The 17445-nt window shown below is 35.1% G+C and overlaps 1 protein-coding gene across 2 annotated transcripts in view; it reads right to left on the bottom strand.

The window, feature by feature from the left end:
• Positions 1-17445, bottom strand: part of LOC136042064 (uncharacterized) — a 66368-nt gene that overhangs the window by 11390 nt on the left and 37533 nt on the right. The window contains exon 2 of one of the 2 annotated variants that reach the window (XM_065726937.1): positions 16642-16819. The exons of the other annotated variant lie outside the window; for it this stretch is intronic. Within the exon in view, the coding sequence (XP_065583009.1) occupies positions 16642-16819 (178 nt within the window). The remainder of the gene's footprint in view (positions 1-16641; positions 16820-17445) is intronic. 2 annotated transcript variants of the gene reach the window in all.

Raw genomic sequence — 17445 nt, 5'->3', positions numbered from 1 at the left:
ATTATAGCTTTCTTAGGCAAAATTGGTTGAGTGGAAACAATTTTCAAATCCGCTTAGTTGCTAAGAATAAAAAAAAAAAAAAATCAGAAGCGCGAAGTCTTCCTGAAAAAGCCTCATTGAAATCATGGCTCAAATAAGATTTTTTTTTTGAAAAATTATTATTTTCTTTTTTGCTGTGGATAGCTTCGTCTTTTTTCCGTGTCCTTATTCTCCCGTATTGTCAAATAGAGACGGTTCAGAAACTTACATATCTGTACGATATTTTTACATATTATTTCTCCTTATTTGAGTTCCAGCAATTTCAATTTAAAAAACTCATTTATCGACAGCATGAGAAAATATAAGAAAACGTGGTAGTTTGCAGCCAGTTGAAAAGCAGAATAAATTTCAAAAGCAAAGGCAATTTTCACATTCAGCCGTGTCTTCAATAAAGTTTTTCAGGCAAAGCTGGTGTACTTTTTTAATTTTTCAGGGCAACTACAATGAAAAGGCCTTAACTAATTATGGTGTTTGAAATGGAAAAAGGAAAAATTATGAACTTGTATAAAGCTAATAGATTGGTATTATGTGAATTTTTTTCAGGTTGAAAATTGAAATTTGGATTGAATCAAATTTTGAATGAGGGTATATTTGTTTCACGTCTACTGGACTGCCCTTCTATAGAGCCTTTTGTCAAGCAATTGCCAAGATCAGAAGAGTGTTATATTGTAATGTATATTGTAAATACTTAGTTCAGTAAAAAAAAAAAAAAAAAAAAAAAAAAAAAAAAAAAAAAAAAAAAAAAAAAAAAAAAAAAGCAAGCAAGTTCTATGGACCTATCAAGATAGAGCGGTAGTAGGCCTTAAAAATTTTTGTCAAAGATTGAGTAAAGCACTGGGTATCAGTCAAGGGCCCTGTTGCTATATCAAGCATTGTTAACATTAAAGAGCTACAAAAAGAAAGTGGAACAAAACTTGAATTGGCTCTCACTACGTTTGTTACTAAAGAGAACCCGTCCATCAGCAATATGGACACCCCGCCAGAGATATTGAAACAACATGCACGATTCGTAAGGTGTTCAACTTATGGCGTGCTGACACCTTCCCTCCCCCCACGGCAAAATAAAGTTAACATTCTATTTTTCACTGATTTTATTTTCTTTGGCCAAATTGAATGGAACTACAATTAGTGTTACAAGGATTGTAGACAGGCAGATACACAGAAGAAATGTCTCAGCCGAAAGCACAGAACAATTTTAAAGAATTAACTTATTCATCTTCTGGATTGAAAGTATAAAACTTTATAGAAGAGCGTCTCTTAAAGCACAAGAATATTTTAAAAGGGTTTCACTGTTTGCTTCACACTTATCCACAGAATAGTGAAGAAAGTAAAGAGATGAAAGAGCCATTTTTGAAGTTGATCGAAATTTATGAAGAAGATTTGGAAAACAACACCTTAAACGTTTGATGACGGAAAGAAAAATTTGGCAAAAATTACTCTAACAGAACAAGGCACACCATGTCAATGCAACTGATTTCCTAAATATTTGTGGCAAAGCAATCTCTCCGAACATCCATATCTTACTTAATATTTTAATCACTATACCTGTATCGACCAGCACAACAGAGCGCTCCTTTTACACTTCGGAGAATCAAGACATACCTAAGAAACGTGACGTCTGAAAATAGGCTAAATGGCTTTGCCAATCTCAATGCCCACAGAGAAATTCTAGTTGACACAGACAGTGTATTTATCCATACTGACGAAGAATCAATTTTGTTTTGTAAGACAGCTAATATAGGAAGATTGTGTCAGAATAAAACTTAAAATCGTATTTAATCTGCTTGGTTTTATCAATCATTCTTATAGTCCCTACTCGAGCAACTTTAGGCAATGCCTGAAATTACTGGTTTTTCTGAGGATTTTTGAAGTTTTTTGTTGATTAGCCCGCACTAGACATCACCACCCTTACTTACGGCAACTTACGTTCATTCTAAGCTTGCTTTCATTCACTCTTTTCATTTTTCTTCATTTTAAGTTTCCTTCTCTTATGGATTTCTGCTTGATATATCAAAATTATTTTGCTCAAAATAAGAGTTTATGCAAAATCTTTTGAATTTTACTTTTTGGTTCTCGTTTGGTTTGAACTTTTTGTTTTTTATGCAAAACTTCCTGTTTTCAATAATATAATTCAAAAGAGGCCATTAACCATTTTTATTTAAAGGGCAGGTAATAATCTTGTCAACAGAAAAAAAAATCGGCTTATGTAATTTAAAATGCATTATGGTGCAAATATTAAATATTAGTGGAGAACACTTTCTTTTTGATTTTTTCAACTTTTATCATGACCACATTTATGGATAAGCAGGGCTTTACCGTATGCAAGGTGCAATACATTAAAACAGATTGGATTAATTGACAGTGTTTTCAGGTCGACGCTGCTTTGAGGTAAAGAATTCTCTATACTTTTTTACTGATACTGACAAATGTCCTTAGGAATGGAGACACAACCTAGGTTTCCCGGTACCCACAGGTATATCTTGTGGAGACAGAAAATTGCCAAGAGGGTCAGTTTCTAAAAATCAAAGACAGAGAGAACACACAAAAAAATCAGTTAGTCAGTCAAAGATCGTGCAACACCCTGGTTTCATCTTTGGAGGTAAAGCTATAAAGAATATTGATTAATCCCATCTCCTCAAAAATATATTTTCACCATCCATTCACGCGGTAGATATTTTCGAATGGGTTTGTTCCTTCTGGGCAAGAAAGCATCGTGAAATTATACCTTCTATGGACACAATGCCATCCATCACAATTATGCTTCTCTGCTAATTTTACACAAAGCTTGTTCCCAAAAATGAATGCCCGTGTTCTGCAGAGCTCATAGAAAGCTGTTTATACTCCTCCAAAGGATTAATAATACGGCTTCTAGAGATATAACAGGGTGTCAATGGATATTCTTCTGAATACCCACCATTCTTACTAGCTATATACTAGTATCACCGTTACGGTAGGTAAAGAAACACCTCACAAGGGATAGTCAATTCCTATGTTTAGACAGCCTGATTGCACTAAAGAAATTACTAAAAAAATACTACTGTTGCCAACAATCTATGAAAAAGGGTTGAGCCATATAGCTCGAATCGGCAAAAAAATTGTTATAAAGGGTATTTTCAATTACAACAGCAGAAAGAACTTGTTTCCCAAAGAGCAAGCTTATGAAAAATGCTGTTGCACTTATGCTATAAATAATTAACGCTTAATGCTATAACCTCTTTTGTTCTAGAGTTACTTTCGATTTACAATCAACTCAAAATCTATTATAATCAAATTATCATGAGTTTTACAAACTGAAAGCGTTAAGTACAGGTCTCCCCCACAGTCAAAAGTATAACGTCTTTTCAACAATCGACGGTTTAAAAGGCGTTTTATATTTTTTTTTGCTAATCTTCAACATTTTGTAAAATGTCATAAAATATATGCCATATTTCCACGACCTTACTGCATAGTTCTTTTGAAGGACGATAAAAATTCTTCTTCAATAATTTTATTAGGTTCTTAAAAGTTTCCTCTAGGCTTCTCATACAAGCCTAGATACTCATAAAAACGCCCAAAGGTTTTTTGGGGTTAGGATGCTCATCCATAGACCAGAAGCTATCATCAACGCAAAAGTACTGTATACACTGTTATTTGATTTAAAAATTCAATGCATGAAAACGATGCATTTTCGCGAAAGAAAAGACACAATTTTAGAGATCAGAGCGGGCATAAGTCGAATCCTCTAAGTTAACAATCTTAAACCAAACAGACTAAATTGACTGAAGAAATCCAGCACAAAAAGAAACGGAAAAGGCCATTAATATGAGTTGTGCAATCCTTATTTAACTCCCCAAAACAATTAGTAGCATTGCCTCTTCAATGAATACGCAATATATTTTCAATTGAAATTATTCTTTACCCGATGGTCAATATATTTGAAAGAATGAATTATTTTAGTCATTTTATGATTATTATTACTTCGCCATTAGTAAGTAAGCATATAGATACAGTAAACCCTGGCATTGGGGTTTTTGGACAAGCAAGATCCCCTTTCCTACTTTTATCAGGTTCACTCTATATATAAAAAAGTCCTAGCTACATTTTTTAAGTTTAGCATTAATCCGCAAATATAAAATGGCGGGCCCAAAATAGGTCTGTCGAAACTGTTTTTGAAACATAACCACAATATCACTTTTCCTTCATGGCATCCCCTTCTTAAAAGGGGATGCTTAAAGTTGAAAGTATACAATAGTTGTTCGTGTATAGTAAGCGCTCTTCATAAATTGTTTTGATAAACATAGTTATGTATTTATTTTAATTTTCTCTATCTTGTACTCCGTCCCTATGAACTATCCCTAGCTCTAAGAACAACAAGCAGTTTGCAAGAATACAAAGAAACAATATTTTATTGATTTAATTTATATTAAAATATAAAATAAAAAAATGTTGTTGTATGTTGAGTCAGGAAGAGGTTCTTTGGAAGGAGCAGAGGCCACATAATTGCACAGCTTCAATGAGCAGTAAATTCGTTAGGTGAAGGATGAGCAAAAAATTGAAGCAAAATTGATTAAAATTTTTTTGAGGGTTCTATTTTCTTAGTAAAATATAAAAAGGGGAGCAAAAAAAATATACGCGAATTTTACTGAGATTCTATTTAACTTGAGGTTTAGAACCCTTGTTTTTTTTATTTAAACTTTAAAATTATAAGAAACCAGTTCTGCTGCACTGTCTTTTTATGTAAAAATAAGCGTCTATACACAAAAAGACGAATGCAACAGAGAACAGGCTCATACAGAGTTCCAAAATTTACTGCCCAGCTACTTCATTATCTAGAAAAGAAAAGAAAAGTTAATCATTTGCAGACAATAGACAATATGTTTTTTCGGAACTAAAAAATTTATAAAAGGATAAATTTTGAAGACTGGCTAAATACATTACAAGAGCGAAAACCTCAAGATGGTTGCGATGTCTGGTCAAGACCTTTTTTCTTCACATGTAATTATGCTTGCTATTAAGAAATCCTTTTAGACTTTCCTGGAACATTCTGTGATATAGGAAAAGCACAGATACAAATGTATTCCTTAAAACTGAATTAGTCAATACAAGATAAATGCTAAATGTAAAAATGAGCACTACCTAAGGAGGTTCGGGGGTAGCATGGATTAGTTTTTGGCGGAAAAGAAATTTTCTGGGCAAAAACTTTCATGGGTAGATAAGGTGCGATTTAAAAAATTTACATTTTCTAAGAGCCCCACGGAGATAAAACCATCGAAAAAGTGATGAAGAACTAATATATTATACACTATATATATATATATATATATATATATATATATATATATATATATATAGATATATATATATATATATATATATATATATATATATATATATATCTATATATATATATATGTAGCTAAGCGTATTTTACTTATTATCAATTCTGGTACCACTTTTATTGAAATCCTTGGAAATAAAATTTAGTCAGGTCTTCGGGGATGGTGAGAAGGGTGCTGAACTGTATGAGTCAGGAAGGTGTATGAGAGTCTACATGTAACAAGGTCGTAAGAAAGACGCATTTGCACTATCAAGAACGGCTCAGGAGCGACTAAGGCCCAGCAGCCACGGGGCAACTGTTTTGAGACTAGAATTGCTAACTGATTGCGCATGCAACTGTTGTGTGACCATGGCCTTGAGGAAGTGAGGTCCAACCCATGAGGCAATCCAGATGTTACTGGTTTCCAATCAGTCTAAAACCGGTTCCGAATGAGACCCCAGTCATGGTCACAGTTGCGTTGCAGTGCTGTCCCAGACATTTTCGGGAGCTACCGCGTTGATATTGTCCAATTATTTTGGCTCTCAACATGTCAGACCAGGAATTAAACATGAAAGTAGACTAAAAGTAGACTCTCTAGGTCCTCTAGGCTTCTCATACAAGCCTAGATACTCATAAAAACGCCCAAAGGTTTTTTGGGGTTAGGATGCTCATCCATAGACCAGAAGCTATCATCAACGCAAAAGTACTGTATACACTGTTATTTGATTTAAAAATTCAATGCATGAAAACGATGCATTTTCGCGAAAGAAAAGACACAATTTTAGAGATCAGAGCGGGCATAAGTCGAATCCTCTAAGTTAACAATCTTAAACCAAACAGACTAAATTGACTGAAGAAATCCAGCACAAAAAGAAACGGAAAAGGCCATTAATATGAGTTGTGCAATCCTCATTTAACTCCCCAAAACAATTAGTAGCATTGCCTCTTCAATGAATACGCAATATATTTTCAATTGAAATTATTCTTTACCCGATGGTCAATATATTTGAAAGAATGAATTATTTTAGTCATTTTATGATTATTATTACTTCGCCATTAGTAAGTAAGCATATAGATACAGTAAACCCTGGCATTGGGGTTTTTGGACAAGCAAGATCCCCTTTCCTACTTTTATCAGGTTCACTCTATATATAAAAAAGTCCTAGCTACATTTTTTAAGTTTAGCATTAATCCGCAAATATAAAATGGCGGGCCCAAAATAGGTCTGTCGAAACTGTTTTTGAAACATAACCACAATATCACTTTTCCTTCATGGCATCCCCTTCTTAAAAGGGGATGCTTAAAGTTGAAAGTATACAATAGTTGTTCGTGTATAGTAAGCGCTCTTCATAAATTGTTTTGATAAACATAGTTATGTATTTATTTTAATTTTCTCTATCTTGTACTCCGTCCCTATGAACTATCCCTAGCTCTAAGAACAACAAGCAGTTTGCAAGAATACAAAGAAACAATATTTTATTGATTAAATTTATATTAAAATATAAAATAAAAAAATGTTGTAGTATGTTGAGTCAGGAAGAGGTTCTTTGGCAGGAGCAGAGGCCACATAATTGCACAGCTTCAATGAGCAGTAAATTCGTTAATTTTGCTTCAAAAAATTGAAGCAAAATTGATTAAAATTTTTTTGAGGGTTCTATTTTCTTAGTAAAATATAAAAAGGGGAGCAAAAAAAATATACGCAAATTTTACTGAGATTCTATTTAACTTGAGGTTTAGAACCCTTGTTTTTTTTATTTAAACTTTAAAATTATAAGAAACCAGTTCTGCTGCACTGTCTTTTTATGTAAAAATAAGCGTCTATACACAAAAAGACGAATGCAACAGAGAACAGGCTCATACAGAGTTCCAAAATTTACTGCCCAGCTACTTCATTATCTAGAAAAGAAAAGAAAAGTTAATCATTTGCAGACAATAGACAATATGTTTTTTCGGAACTAAAAAATTTATAAAAGGATAAATTTTGAAGACTGGCTAAATACATTACAAGAGCGAAAACCTCAAGATGGTTGCGATGTCTGGTCAAGACCTTTTTTCTTCACATGTAATTATGCTTGCTATTAACAAATCCTTTTAGACTTTCCTGGAACATTTTGTGATATAGGAAAAGCACAGATACAAATGTATTCCTTAAAACTGAATTAGTCAATACAAGATAAATGCTAAATGTAAAAATGAGCACTACCTAAGGAGGTTCGGGGGTAGCATGGATTAGTTTTTGGCGGAAAAGAAATTTTCTGGGCAAAAACTTTCATGGGTAGATAAGGTGCGATTTAAAAAATTTACATTTTCTAAGAGCCCCACGGAGATAAAACCATCGAAAAAGTGATGAAGAACTAATATATTATACACTATATATATATATATATATATATATATATATATATATATATATATATATATATATATATATCTATATATATATATATGTAGCTAAGCGTATTTTACTTATTATCAATTCTGGTACCACTTTTATTGAAATCCTTGGAAATAAAATTTAGTCAGGTCTTCGGGGATGGTGAGAAGGGTGCTGAACTGTATGAGTCAGGAAGGTGTATGAGAGTCTACATGTAACAAGGTCGTAAGAAAGACGCATTTGCACTATCAAGAACGGCTCAGGAGCGACTAAGGCCCAGCGGCCACGGGGCAACTGTTTTGAGACTAGAATTGCTAACTGATTGCGCATGCAACTGTTGTGTGACCATGGCCTTGAGGAAGTGAGGTCCAACCCACGAGGCAATCCAGATGTTACTGGTTTCCAATCAGTCTAAAACCGGTTCCGAATGAGACCCCAGTCATGGTCACAGTTGCGTTGCAGTGCTGTCCCAGACATTTTCGGGAGCTACCGCGTTGATATTGTCCAATTATTTTGGCTCTCAACATGTCAGACCAGGAATTAAACATGAAAGTAGACTAAAAGTAGACTAATATCATGATTGTCAAAATGGCTAGTATACAATGACTGAGCAGCTAGGGGTTTTAAGTTTAAACTTTAAGGAGAAGGTTGAAAAGAAAATCGAACTGAATCATAAGAATATATGTGCATCCAGGTAGTCAAAAGAGCACATCTCCAATATCTTAGTAATTTCTAAGGGTATTAAGTTGAAACCTTCAGTCATTGGTGAGGAGGGTGTCGAACAAAATCAAAGTATACTATATACACCTAAGTAGTTGAAAGGGCGCGTCTGCAAAATATCAAGAGCGGCCAAGAGTATTTAGTAGACCCTTTCAGAGGATGCTGGGGGAGGATTCTAAACTAAATCGAAAGACACTATGTGCATCCATTTCGTCAAAATGATGAACCTATAATATAACAAGAATCGCTTAAAGTTGATATAATATAACAAGAATCGCTTAAAGTTGATATAATATAACAAGAATTGCTTAAAGTATAAAGCTGAAACCTTCGGTGCATGTTGAGATAAATCCCGAACAAATTGTCAAAAGACAGTATCCGCAACATGTCAAGAACAGCTTTTGATATCAAGTTTAACTTTTAAGGAATGATCAGAGAGCAAATTGAATTCAACGATAAGATACTATCTGCATTCAGGTTGAAAAAAGGGCATATCAAAAATATCTCAGCAACTTCTTAGGGTATTAAGGCGACTTTCAGATAATTGTACAGATGGTACTGATCAAAATCAAAACGCACTATGTACATCAAGGTTGCCAAAAAGACATATTGACAGTATCTCAGGAAGTTCCATGGACCACAGTAGAAACTTTCAGGGAATAAACAAACATTGTACAACAAAGTCAAAAGCAACTGTGAACATAAAGGTAAAAGAAGGGCGCATTTATAATATTTCAGGAACAACTAACAGTATTAAGTAAAAATTTCGAGTGAATATCGAGAGGTATATTGAACTAATTCAGGAGACATTAAGTGCATTATGAATGTCAATATGGCATATATGCAATAACTCGGGAACATTTAAGAGTATTAAGTGGGAACTTTCACCGAAAGTTGAGAGAAATGTTAAACTAAATCAAAAAACACTCTGTCTTGAGGGAATGTCGATGAGGATATTGAACTAAATCGGTGAACTGTATGCATCCAGGGTGTCAACATGGTTCATCTGCAATACGGCAGGAACGGCTAAGATATTTGAAACTTTCTGTAAATATTTAAGGTGATGTTGAGCTAAATCAAATGACACTATCTCCATCCAGGTTATTAGAATGAGACGTCTTCAATAGTTCATATACGGTTAATGGTATAGATTAACGCCTTAAGCGACCTAGCTGAAACTGTGAGGAAATATTGGACGGAAAGGACAAGTAGATACTAAAGTTTGATTTCTTGACCGAAGGGAGCTCATCAGCGACAAAGAATGTTTGAAAAAAAAATGGTTGTATTGATTCTTAGTTTGAAAGTGTGTGTTATATTCTTAGTGTGATCTCTTTTTTTGATCTCATTAAAATTTCAGGCCGTGAAGACACCTCAATAAAAGTTTCAGAACCAAGGGAATCGGAACTGGAAACAAATCTTGTCAGGGATTCTTCATCTCATTTTTTTTTTTTTTTTTTTTTACAACAAATTGGAACTATATTAGCTAATATACTAGCTCAAAATGCATAAATGTAAACAAACAAGCTATTAAAGCAAAATATAACACACACAAAAAAAATTCCTACAACGAAGTGTTTGATCATTATTCGTCTATATCAAAGGTTGTAACAGCAGATACGACGGAACAGCTTCACCCCCCAAAAATTCCCAAAATTGTTCACATTTTTTAAAATACTAGTACCCGTACCCAACAATTTGTAGTTCTATAATATAGCTATTTTTAGAATTCCTAGCAAAATTTTGTCCAGAATATGAAGAGCAACTCAAAATCTTTTTGCTTTTATTCATCAATAAAACAAATATCAACAAAACTTGCATAAATTAATTCTTTTAACTTAACAAACAGAAGATGTTTCAACAAAAGAAGTTTTTTAAAATAAGTACAGAACTAATTTAAACCAAAGGGGAGCAGAAGTAGTGTAAAAAAAGTCATGCTTAAAACGTAAATAAATCATTATAAATAAACTAATGAAACCCTCTGACAGACCGTATTTCAAACAGTAGGTGGTGCAAATATCGTAGGTAAATACCGCTTTGTAGGGCTGTAATGAGAGAAAGGTAGATATAGCTAGGGCACAATCTGCGGATAAAGGATGAAAGATTACCAAAATTTGTCCTTTTTGGCCAACTGTCTAGGGCTAAACAGAAAGCAGGTTGTCCGCAAATGAGGTGGGAGGATGTCATAAAGAAAGATTTAAAGGGAATAGAAACTTCCTGAGAGGGTGTAAAGAGGGAGGCTCTGAATAAATTGGGATAGAGGAGCGTGCGTAGCTGTGTTGGACTCCAGTGGCTTGGTGCTGCGGTGAGTTCTTCATAGTAGTAGTAGTAAAGAGAGTGGAGTGGTTGGAGGGGTTTTCCCCCCTCCAACCCCCCCCCCCCCAATGTCATCAGATTCGGTCGGGATTTAAAATAAGAGCTCTGAAACACAATATCATTCCAAACATCAAATTTCATTAAGATCCAATCACCCGCTCATCAGTTAAAAATACTTCTTTTTTTCTATATTTTTCGAATTAACTGGCCCCACACTCCCCCGCCCAGATGGTCAAATCGGGGAAAACGACTATTTTCCATTTAATCTGGTCTGGTCCCTGATAAGCTTGCCAGATTTCATCGTCCTAGCTTACCTGGAAGTGCCTAAAGTAGTGAAACCGGGACCGACAGACAGACCGCCAGAATTGGCGATTGCTATATGTCACTTGGTTAATACCAAGTGCCATAAAAAAAACACACAAAACGAAGAGAAATTACAATAAATAACCCAGTTAAACTCAAAACGAGCAAAAATTAACCTGAATAGGGCTGATGACTCCAGGTCTTTTCAAGATCAGAACATAATACTAAACTTTACTGAAAAGAAAATACATTTGACGTTTTTCACTGTTTTGACTTTAATAAACAAAGAAGTGTTAAGACTTTAGGGAATAAATATAAGAATATTCGTTTTAAACTGACAATCCATTTTTATTTTTATTTCTTTTCTTTTAGCACAGTGCATATTCTAGTCTTGAGAAGACACTAGGGTTGTGAAACTTATATATTTTAAATTAGCATAAAAAATCTGATTATATCTATTAGTATCAAAATTCTGTTTTTTAGGGTGCGAAACTGCTCCTTACTTGCAGTTTGTTATCACAACCTGTTAGATAGACTTTTTCAGGGAAAAAGTAAGTAATAGTTTAAATCTATTCGGATTTTCTTTAAAAATTTATAGCTTGGCCTGCTATTTGTATGCTGGAGAAACCTTTTCAACGATTTTAACAGCATGCACTCTTTTAAAAATTTAGACACAAATAGTGGTGTTAAATTTAGTCTTATACCTCTTCCAGTTGACCCGAAAAACAAAACTGAATACCATCCAAAAAAATTATATCCATGATCTTTGACATCTTGGATATCCTTCCACACTTTTGATTTATTAAAATTTAAAAGCAGAAGTAATAGAAGAAGTAGCCCCCATAGTTCGAACATAGTACCCTCAGTCGTTCTTTGGATATTGCTTAGATGTTTTATTGGCAACCAGCTTACACAGAGTGGGTTTTGATTTAATTTTTAGGCAACAATTAGTTTTTAAACATAATCGACAAGCTCGATAACTAAGGGGCGGGGGTTAGGGGGGATTGGCCTACACAATATCTCTAAAATATAAAAGACCGTTCAGTTATGCAGAACAAAATGACTATCTTTAAATTTGGATTGGAGGTATTTGGAAAATTATGAGGAAGAGAGGAGGGCTGATTGCCCACCAATCACTTTACAACCTTAAAACAGGTACAAGAACTTTGAATTTCAAATTAAATTAGCTCCTTTAAAATATCAATGATATTACTAGCTATGAAAGAGCAGCACTGCCTGTGATATTGCTTCTATGCCATTTTAATGCTTGCATGTGTACAGTCTTTTTGTCTAATTTAAACTCCCCCAAAACTTGTCAACTTAATACCCTTAGTGTTATTAGTTACAGTAACTGTAGAAGTAGCATTAAAAGCATATACACAGTGTCTTCTGGCTAATTCAAAATCTGTCAAAACTTACCCTTAAAGGTCTAACTTAATAACTTAAGTCGTTACTGTGATGTTGCTTTGTCACCCTTTCGATAATCTACATGATCATAGTTCATTTTTGATTTAGTTCAACAACCACCAAAGTATTCACTGAAAACCTTAATATCCTTAGCTTGTATATTAGCAGTAGTAGCATTAGCATGTACAAGTTCAAGTTTTTATTTCAACATTCACAAATAAATAAATACAATACAACACTGGGACTGGGGAAAACCTATGAGGGTTTGTATTTGCGCGGAAGTCCACATATCTACTTACTATAATAAGAAATCCAATCTCTCTTACTCATTAATACACAACTCTCCCTCCCCCTTTCACTCCTCCCAACCCCACCTTACCTCCCTAGCCAACCTCTAACTCCCTAACCCACCCTTCCTCCCTACCACAACCCTTACCTCCCGAATCCACCCTCCTTCCCCTAATCACCCTACCACCCGTAATAAAATTCAACATTTATACCAAAAAAATAATCTTCTATTTTTTTTTAAACTGAGGCACGTGTTCCGCCTCCCTATTGCTCACTGATAGTTCATTCCACACACTTGGACCCAGGTGTTTCATTGAGAATGAAGACCGGGTACCCTGACGTAAATCCACAGCTATATCATTACTATGCCTTGTTCCATAATTATCCAGATCACTATTTGTTTTGTACAAACTCTTAAATAGATCTGGGGCTAGGCCATTCATACACTGAAACACAAATACAGCAGCCTGGTTATCTTTTATCTGACCGACATTAAGAAGCTTCAGCGACGTAAAGTAAGCACAGGTGTCATACACATCCTGGACATATCTACCTTTTGTTCTAACAGCTTTTTTATGTAAAATTCGCACCCTATAGTTGGATAAGAAGTTGCTGCTTCATAGGAGATAGCCATAGGAGATATATGGATAAACCAACGAATAATATATAGTTAGAAGTGTCCTCTGTGAGAGAAAGTGCTGTAGACACCGAAGTATGCCAACCCCATGGGCGATTTGTAACATCTTCTCGACAGGTTGTGATCCAGATAAAAGCCAAGATAGCGGAGATGATCAACTTGCTGAATTGGTTTACCACATAAATTTACGAGTCCATACACATCTAGCGGTGTACCAACTCTGCAGAACGTTATTAAAAATGTCTTGCGCACATTTACGCACAGTAGACTTAATGATGTAAAGACCTCTAGCCTTTTCAGTGCAAGAATCGCTTTTCTCACCAGCTCCTCCACAGATGAGGCAAACAAAGTTAAAACAGTATCATCAGCAAACGAGGTAAGACACACATCTTTCAGGTAAAAACGCATGAGATCAACATATTTAAGGTAAAGAAGCAGACCCAACACTGAACCTTGTGGTACTCCACACATCACAGGAAATGCTGCTGAGTTCACATCACTCAAGACTACTTTGAGAGATCTTCCCGTGAGATAGCTTTCAAACCATTTCAGACACTTTCCGTGGACACCTAACGACTCCATCTGACATAGTAGTGTTTGAAAACCAACTGTATCGAATATTTTGCGAATATTAATAAATTTAGACATGTTTCACCTCTGTCTATACCACTATTCACTGATTCCACAAGATGTTGCAGAGAATTCGTCGTCGAGTACCCTTTGCGAAATCCGAATTGGGTCTCACTCAGTAAACTATTAGCCTGTAGGAAGCCATATAGATGATTATGAAACACTTTTTCTAGTAGTTTAGAAAACAATGGAAGAATAGAAATCGACACAAAGCACCTTTATTGCTTTTTTCAACATTCCGTTCACCATACGATGAAATTTTCAACTTAATACTATCAGCCGGTTTGGAAGCATTGATGATATTGACAACCTATGTGGGCATAACGTGTTTCGGTTTATTTCAATGAGGTTCCAATATTGCCCAACATTTTCGCCTCAATATTTTTAGGCTGATAGTAGCACTAATAGTTATAGTAGTGGATGTAGGAGTAGAGTTAATAGTAGTAGTCTTAGCTTTAGTAGCAGTAATAATAATAGCAGTAGTATTAGTGGTTGTAGGAGTAGAATCAGCAGCATTGTCATGCGACTGCTGTCTTTTGGTTTAATTCAACATGTCCCACAACAGACCTTGTAAGTTTTAATTTACACACAAAACTGTTCCTAAGATATTGCTGATATGACCTTTGGACAACCTACATACGGAATGCAGGTTGTCATCCGTAAAACGATTTTTTTTTTGGGAAAATGTCACCTTTCTACACTCGAGAATAGTTGTAATAGAAGCCACAATTACTACTCAACTTAATATAATTAGCCATTGCAATGACAAAGTCAAAATACCTTTTTTATAAACTGTATATTCGTATACATATTGGAATCTTCATTTTAATGCTCTTACCTTTACAAGTAGTTTTTTATTGCTTTAAAATGTAGAGTTATGAGAAAGAGTCAAACTTTAGCGTAAAGAGGAGCGTTGAGGAAGGAACAGCCCCTTTCATATACGTAATAATTTCTGTTTATTTTAAGTTTTAATGTCGCTCCTTATTTTCAGTTAAAAGAAATTGTTTTTTTTATATTTAATTTCTGAACGTTTTTGAATTAAAGCAGGTTTTAATTTTGACTCACCGTACATTCAAACGAAATCAATACATTAATTTTACTTTCCTTTTTTTTTGGCTAAATGGCTTTCTCAAAGTTCTGATCGGACGATTTTGAGAAAAAAGACGGGAGAGGAGGCCTAGTTGCCCTCCCATTTTTGGTTACCTAAAAATGCAACTAGAACTTTTAATTTTTTTTACGAACTTTTTTGTTAGTAATAAATATACATAACTTACGGATTAACTAACGTAACGAACTTCTATATTTGCACATTTTATTAAGTATATGAGGGGGTTCGCACTCTCGTCAATACCTCGCTCTTTACACTTAAGCTTTAATTACATCCCAATTCTTCAAGAATTACCCCTGAATTACAAAGGCAGTAGAATAAATAACTGTTATTACTAAAAATACTTTAGCGTAAAGAGCAAGGTATTGTGGAGGAGACAAACCCCCTTATATACATAATATTTTCTGCTCTTTGCTTCCAGTTGAAGTTTCTTTTATTTATTTTCCCTTTTTTTTTCAAATAGTGCTAGAAATTCCTGCGCCCCCTTCATGGAAATCCTCTTCCCTCTTGATAAATTTCTCCATAGAAAGATCTTCCCACGTAACCCTCGACCCACCCATACCCCAACGCAAAAGTCCCCATGAAAAACGTCTGTACACTTTCCAATAGCCATTACTATATGTAAACAATGCTCAAAGTTTGTAGTTTGCTTAATGAAGATCTGACAGAAACCGGTTTCCCTTCCTGGATTGGGTATGTATGCTTTTATTACAAATTTAATAAATAGATATGGTTAGTTTAGGTGTTTAATATAATGCATTCTGTGGGGCCAGCTTTCCACAATACTTTATCGTAGTTTCCATAATTTATTATGCTATCATCATATTTTGGTATATTTCATTAGGATGAACCTAACCTCACTTATTGGGTGTATTCAATTTAATAGACAACTACCGAATTATGAAGCGCATTGAAAATTTTAGGATGTTATTAATAAAATTGCACGTATAAGCTATTTAATTTTGCTGATTAGATTTTTACTTATTAATTGTTACTGTTTTTATGCTTGTTACCAGTGGGGTTGATGGTGTGGGGAGGGAGGGAAAAGAGTCCCTCCCTCCAGATGTCCATCAATACCTTTTATGGTGAGGTATTTATATTGAAAATGATTTTTTTTGCATTTTCGTTGAATAAAAGAAGATAAACCTGCCTCAGCCTCGATTTTAGGAAATTCATTCCCTTACCCTTCAATTCTTGTGAATTGACGCCACTGTTTGTTGATGTGGGTTATCCTCAATAGATATTATATTGTTGCCGGTTCATTTTAAGCAATCACCTTTCTTAAATTTAAATCTTTTTTTTATTTCACAAATTCTTTTTGAAAACTTAATTCTCACACAAATTCTTGAATACAGAGTACAGCTGGATACAGCAAACCCTTTGAAGAGAAAGGGGGGTGGCTGTAGAGGAAGATTAAAAACAGGCATTTTCTCATTGTACCTTGTCCAGATGTTCGCTATTAGCAATTCAAATTTACCAAAAACATTGTGATTAGCATGTTAATTGGGAGCCAGTAAAGTTCTTACCAATTGGTATTCCTCTAAAAGTTGTGAGCTGGATAAAATATCTGGCCCATGAGAATAATTGCGGGTATGAAAACATTGCCACTGAAGCTATTACAAACAAAGAGGACGACCTTGAGGCATCCGACACATCTGGCTGCGGAGTGGAAGGAGCTGGTATCACAGATGGGGATATAGCTTGCTAAAAAAAAATATATATATATAAAGTAGAAAATAGAAGGTTCTGCTTCATTCTATATATATATATATACTTACTTACTTACTTGTTTCAGGACACAAGCTCTTCAGCTCTCCCTGGCGCTATGATCTGGCAGACGGTTGAGTGCCAAGCCGCTCGGTTGTGTGTGTGTGGTGCACATATTTCAAGCCACTGCTTGTCCCATCTTCGGCCGTGTCGTCAGAAACACCATTCGGCTCTAAGTCCGCCTCGAGTGTGTTAAGCCAGGTCTTGAATTGTCCACCCTGCTTCTTCGTCCAGTGTGCGAGGGGTTTGCAGTATAGCGCCTTTTTAGTGAGGGTGTCATCTGACCTCCGACAAACATGGCCAAACCAAGTTAGGCGGCGTTTTTTTATTAGGGCTTCAATGTCATGCTTCTGGTGGCATCGTCTACGAATTTCGACGTTGCTAATTCTGTCTCGGAGGGAGACACCGAGGATTTGTCTCAGGCAGGAGTGGTCGAATACTTTGAGAGCATGAACATCCGCTGCTTTCAGGGGCCATGTCTCGCATCCGTAAAGGAGTACGGAGCGGACGGTTGCTTCAAAGATCTGGATTTTTGTTTTTAGTAGGACGTCTCTTTGTCTCCA

This window comes from Artemia franciscana, unplaced genomic scaffold (genome assembly GCF_032884065.1).
Source record: "Artemia franciscana unplaced genomic scaffold, ASM3288406v1 PGA_scaffold_58, whole genome shotgun sequence".
Classification (NCBI taxonomy): domain Eukaryota; kingdom Metazoa; phylum Arthropoda; class Branchiopoda; order Anostraca; family Artemiidae; genus Artemia; species Artemia franciscana.
Note: the sequence above shows the minus strand (reverse complement) of the source record. Positions and strands in the feature narration are given on the sequence as shown.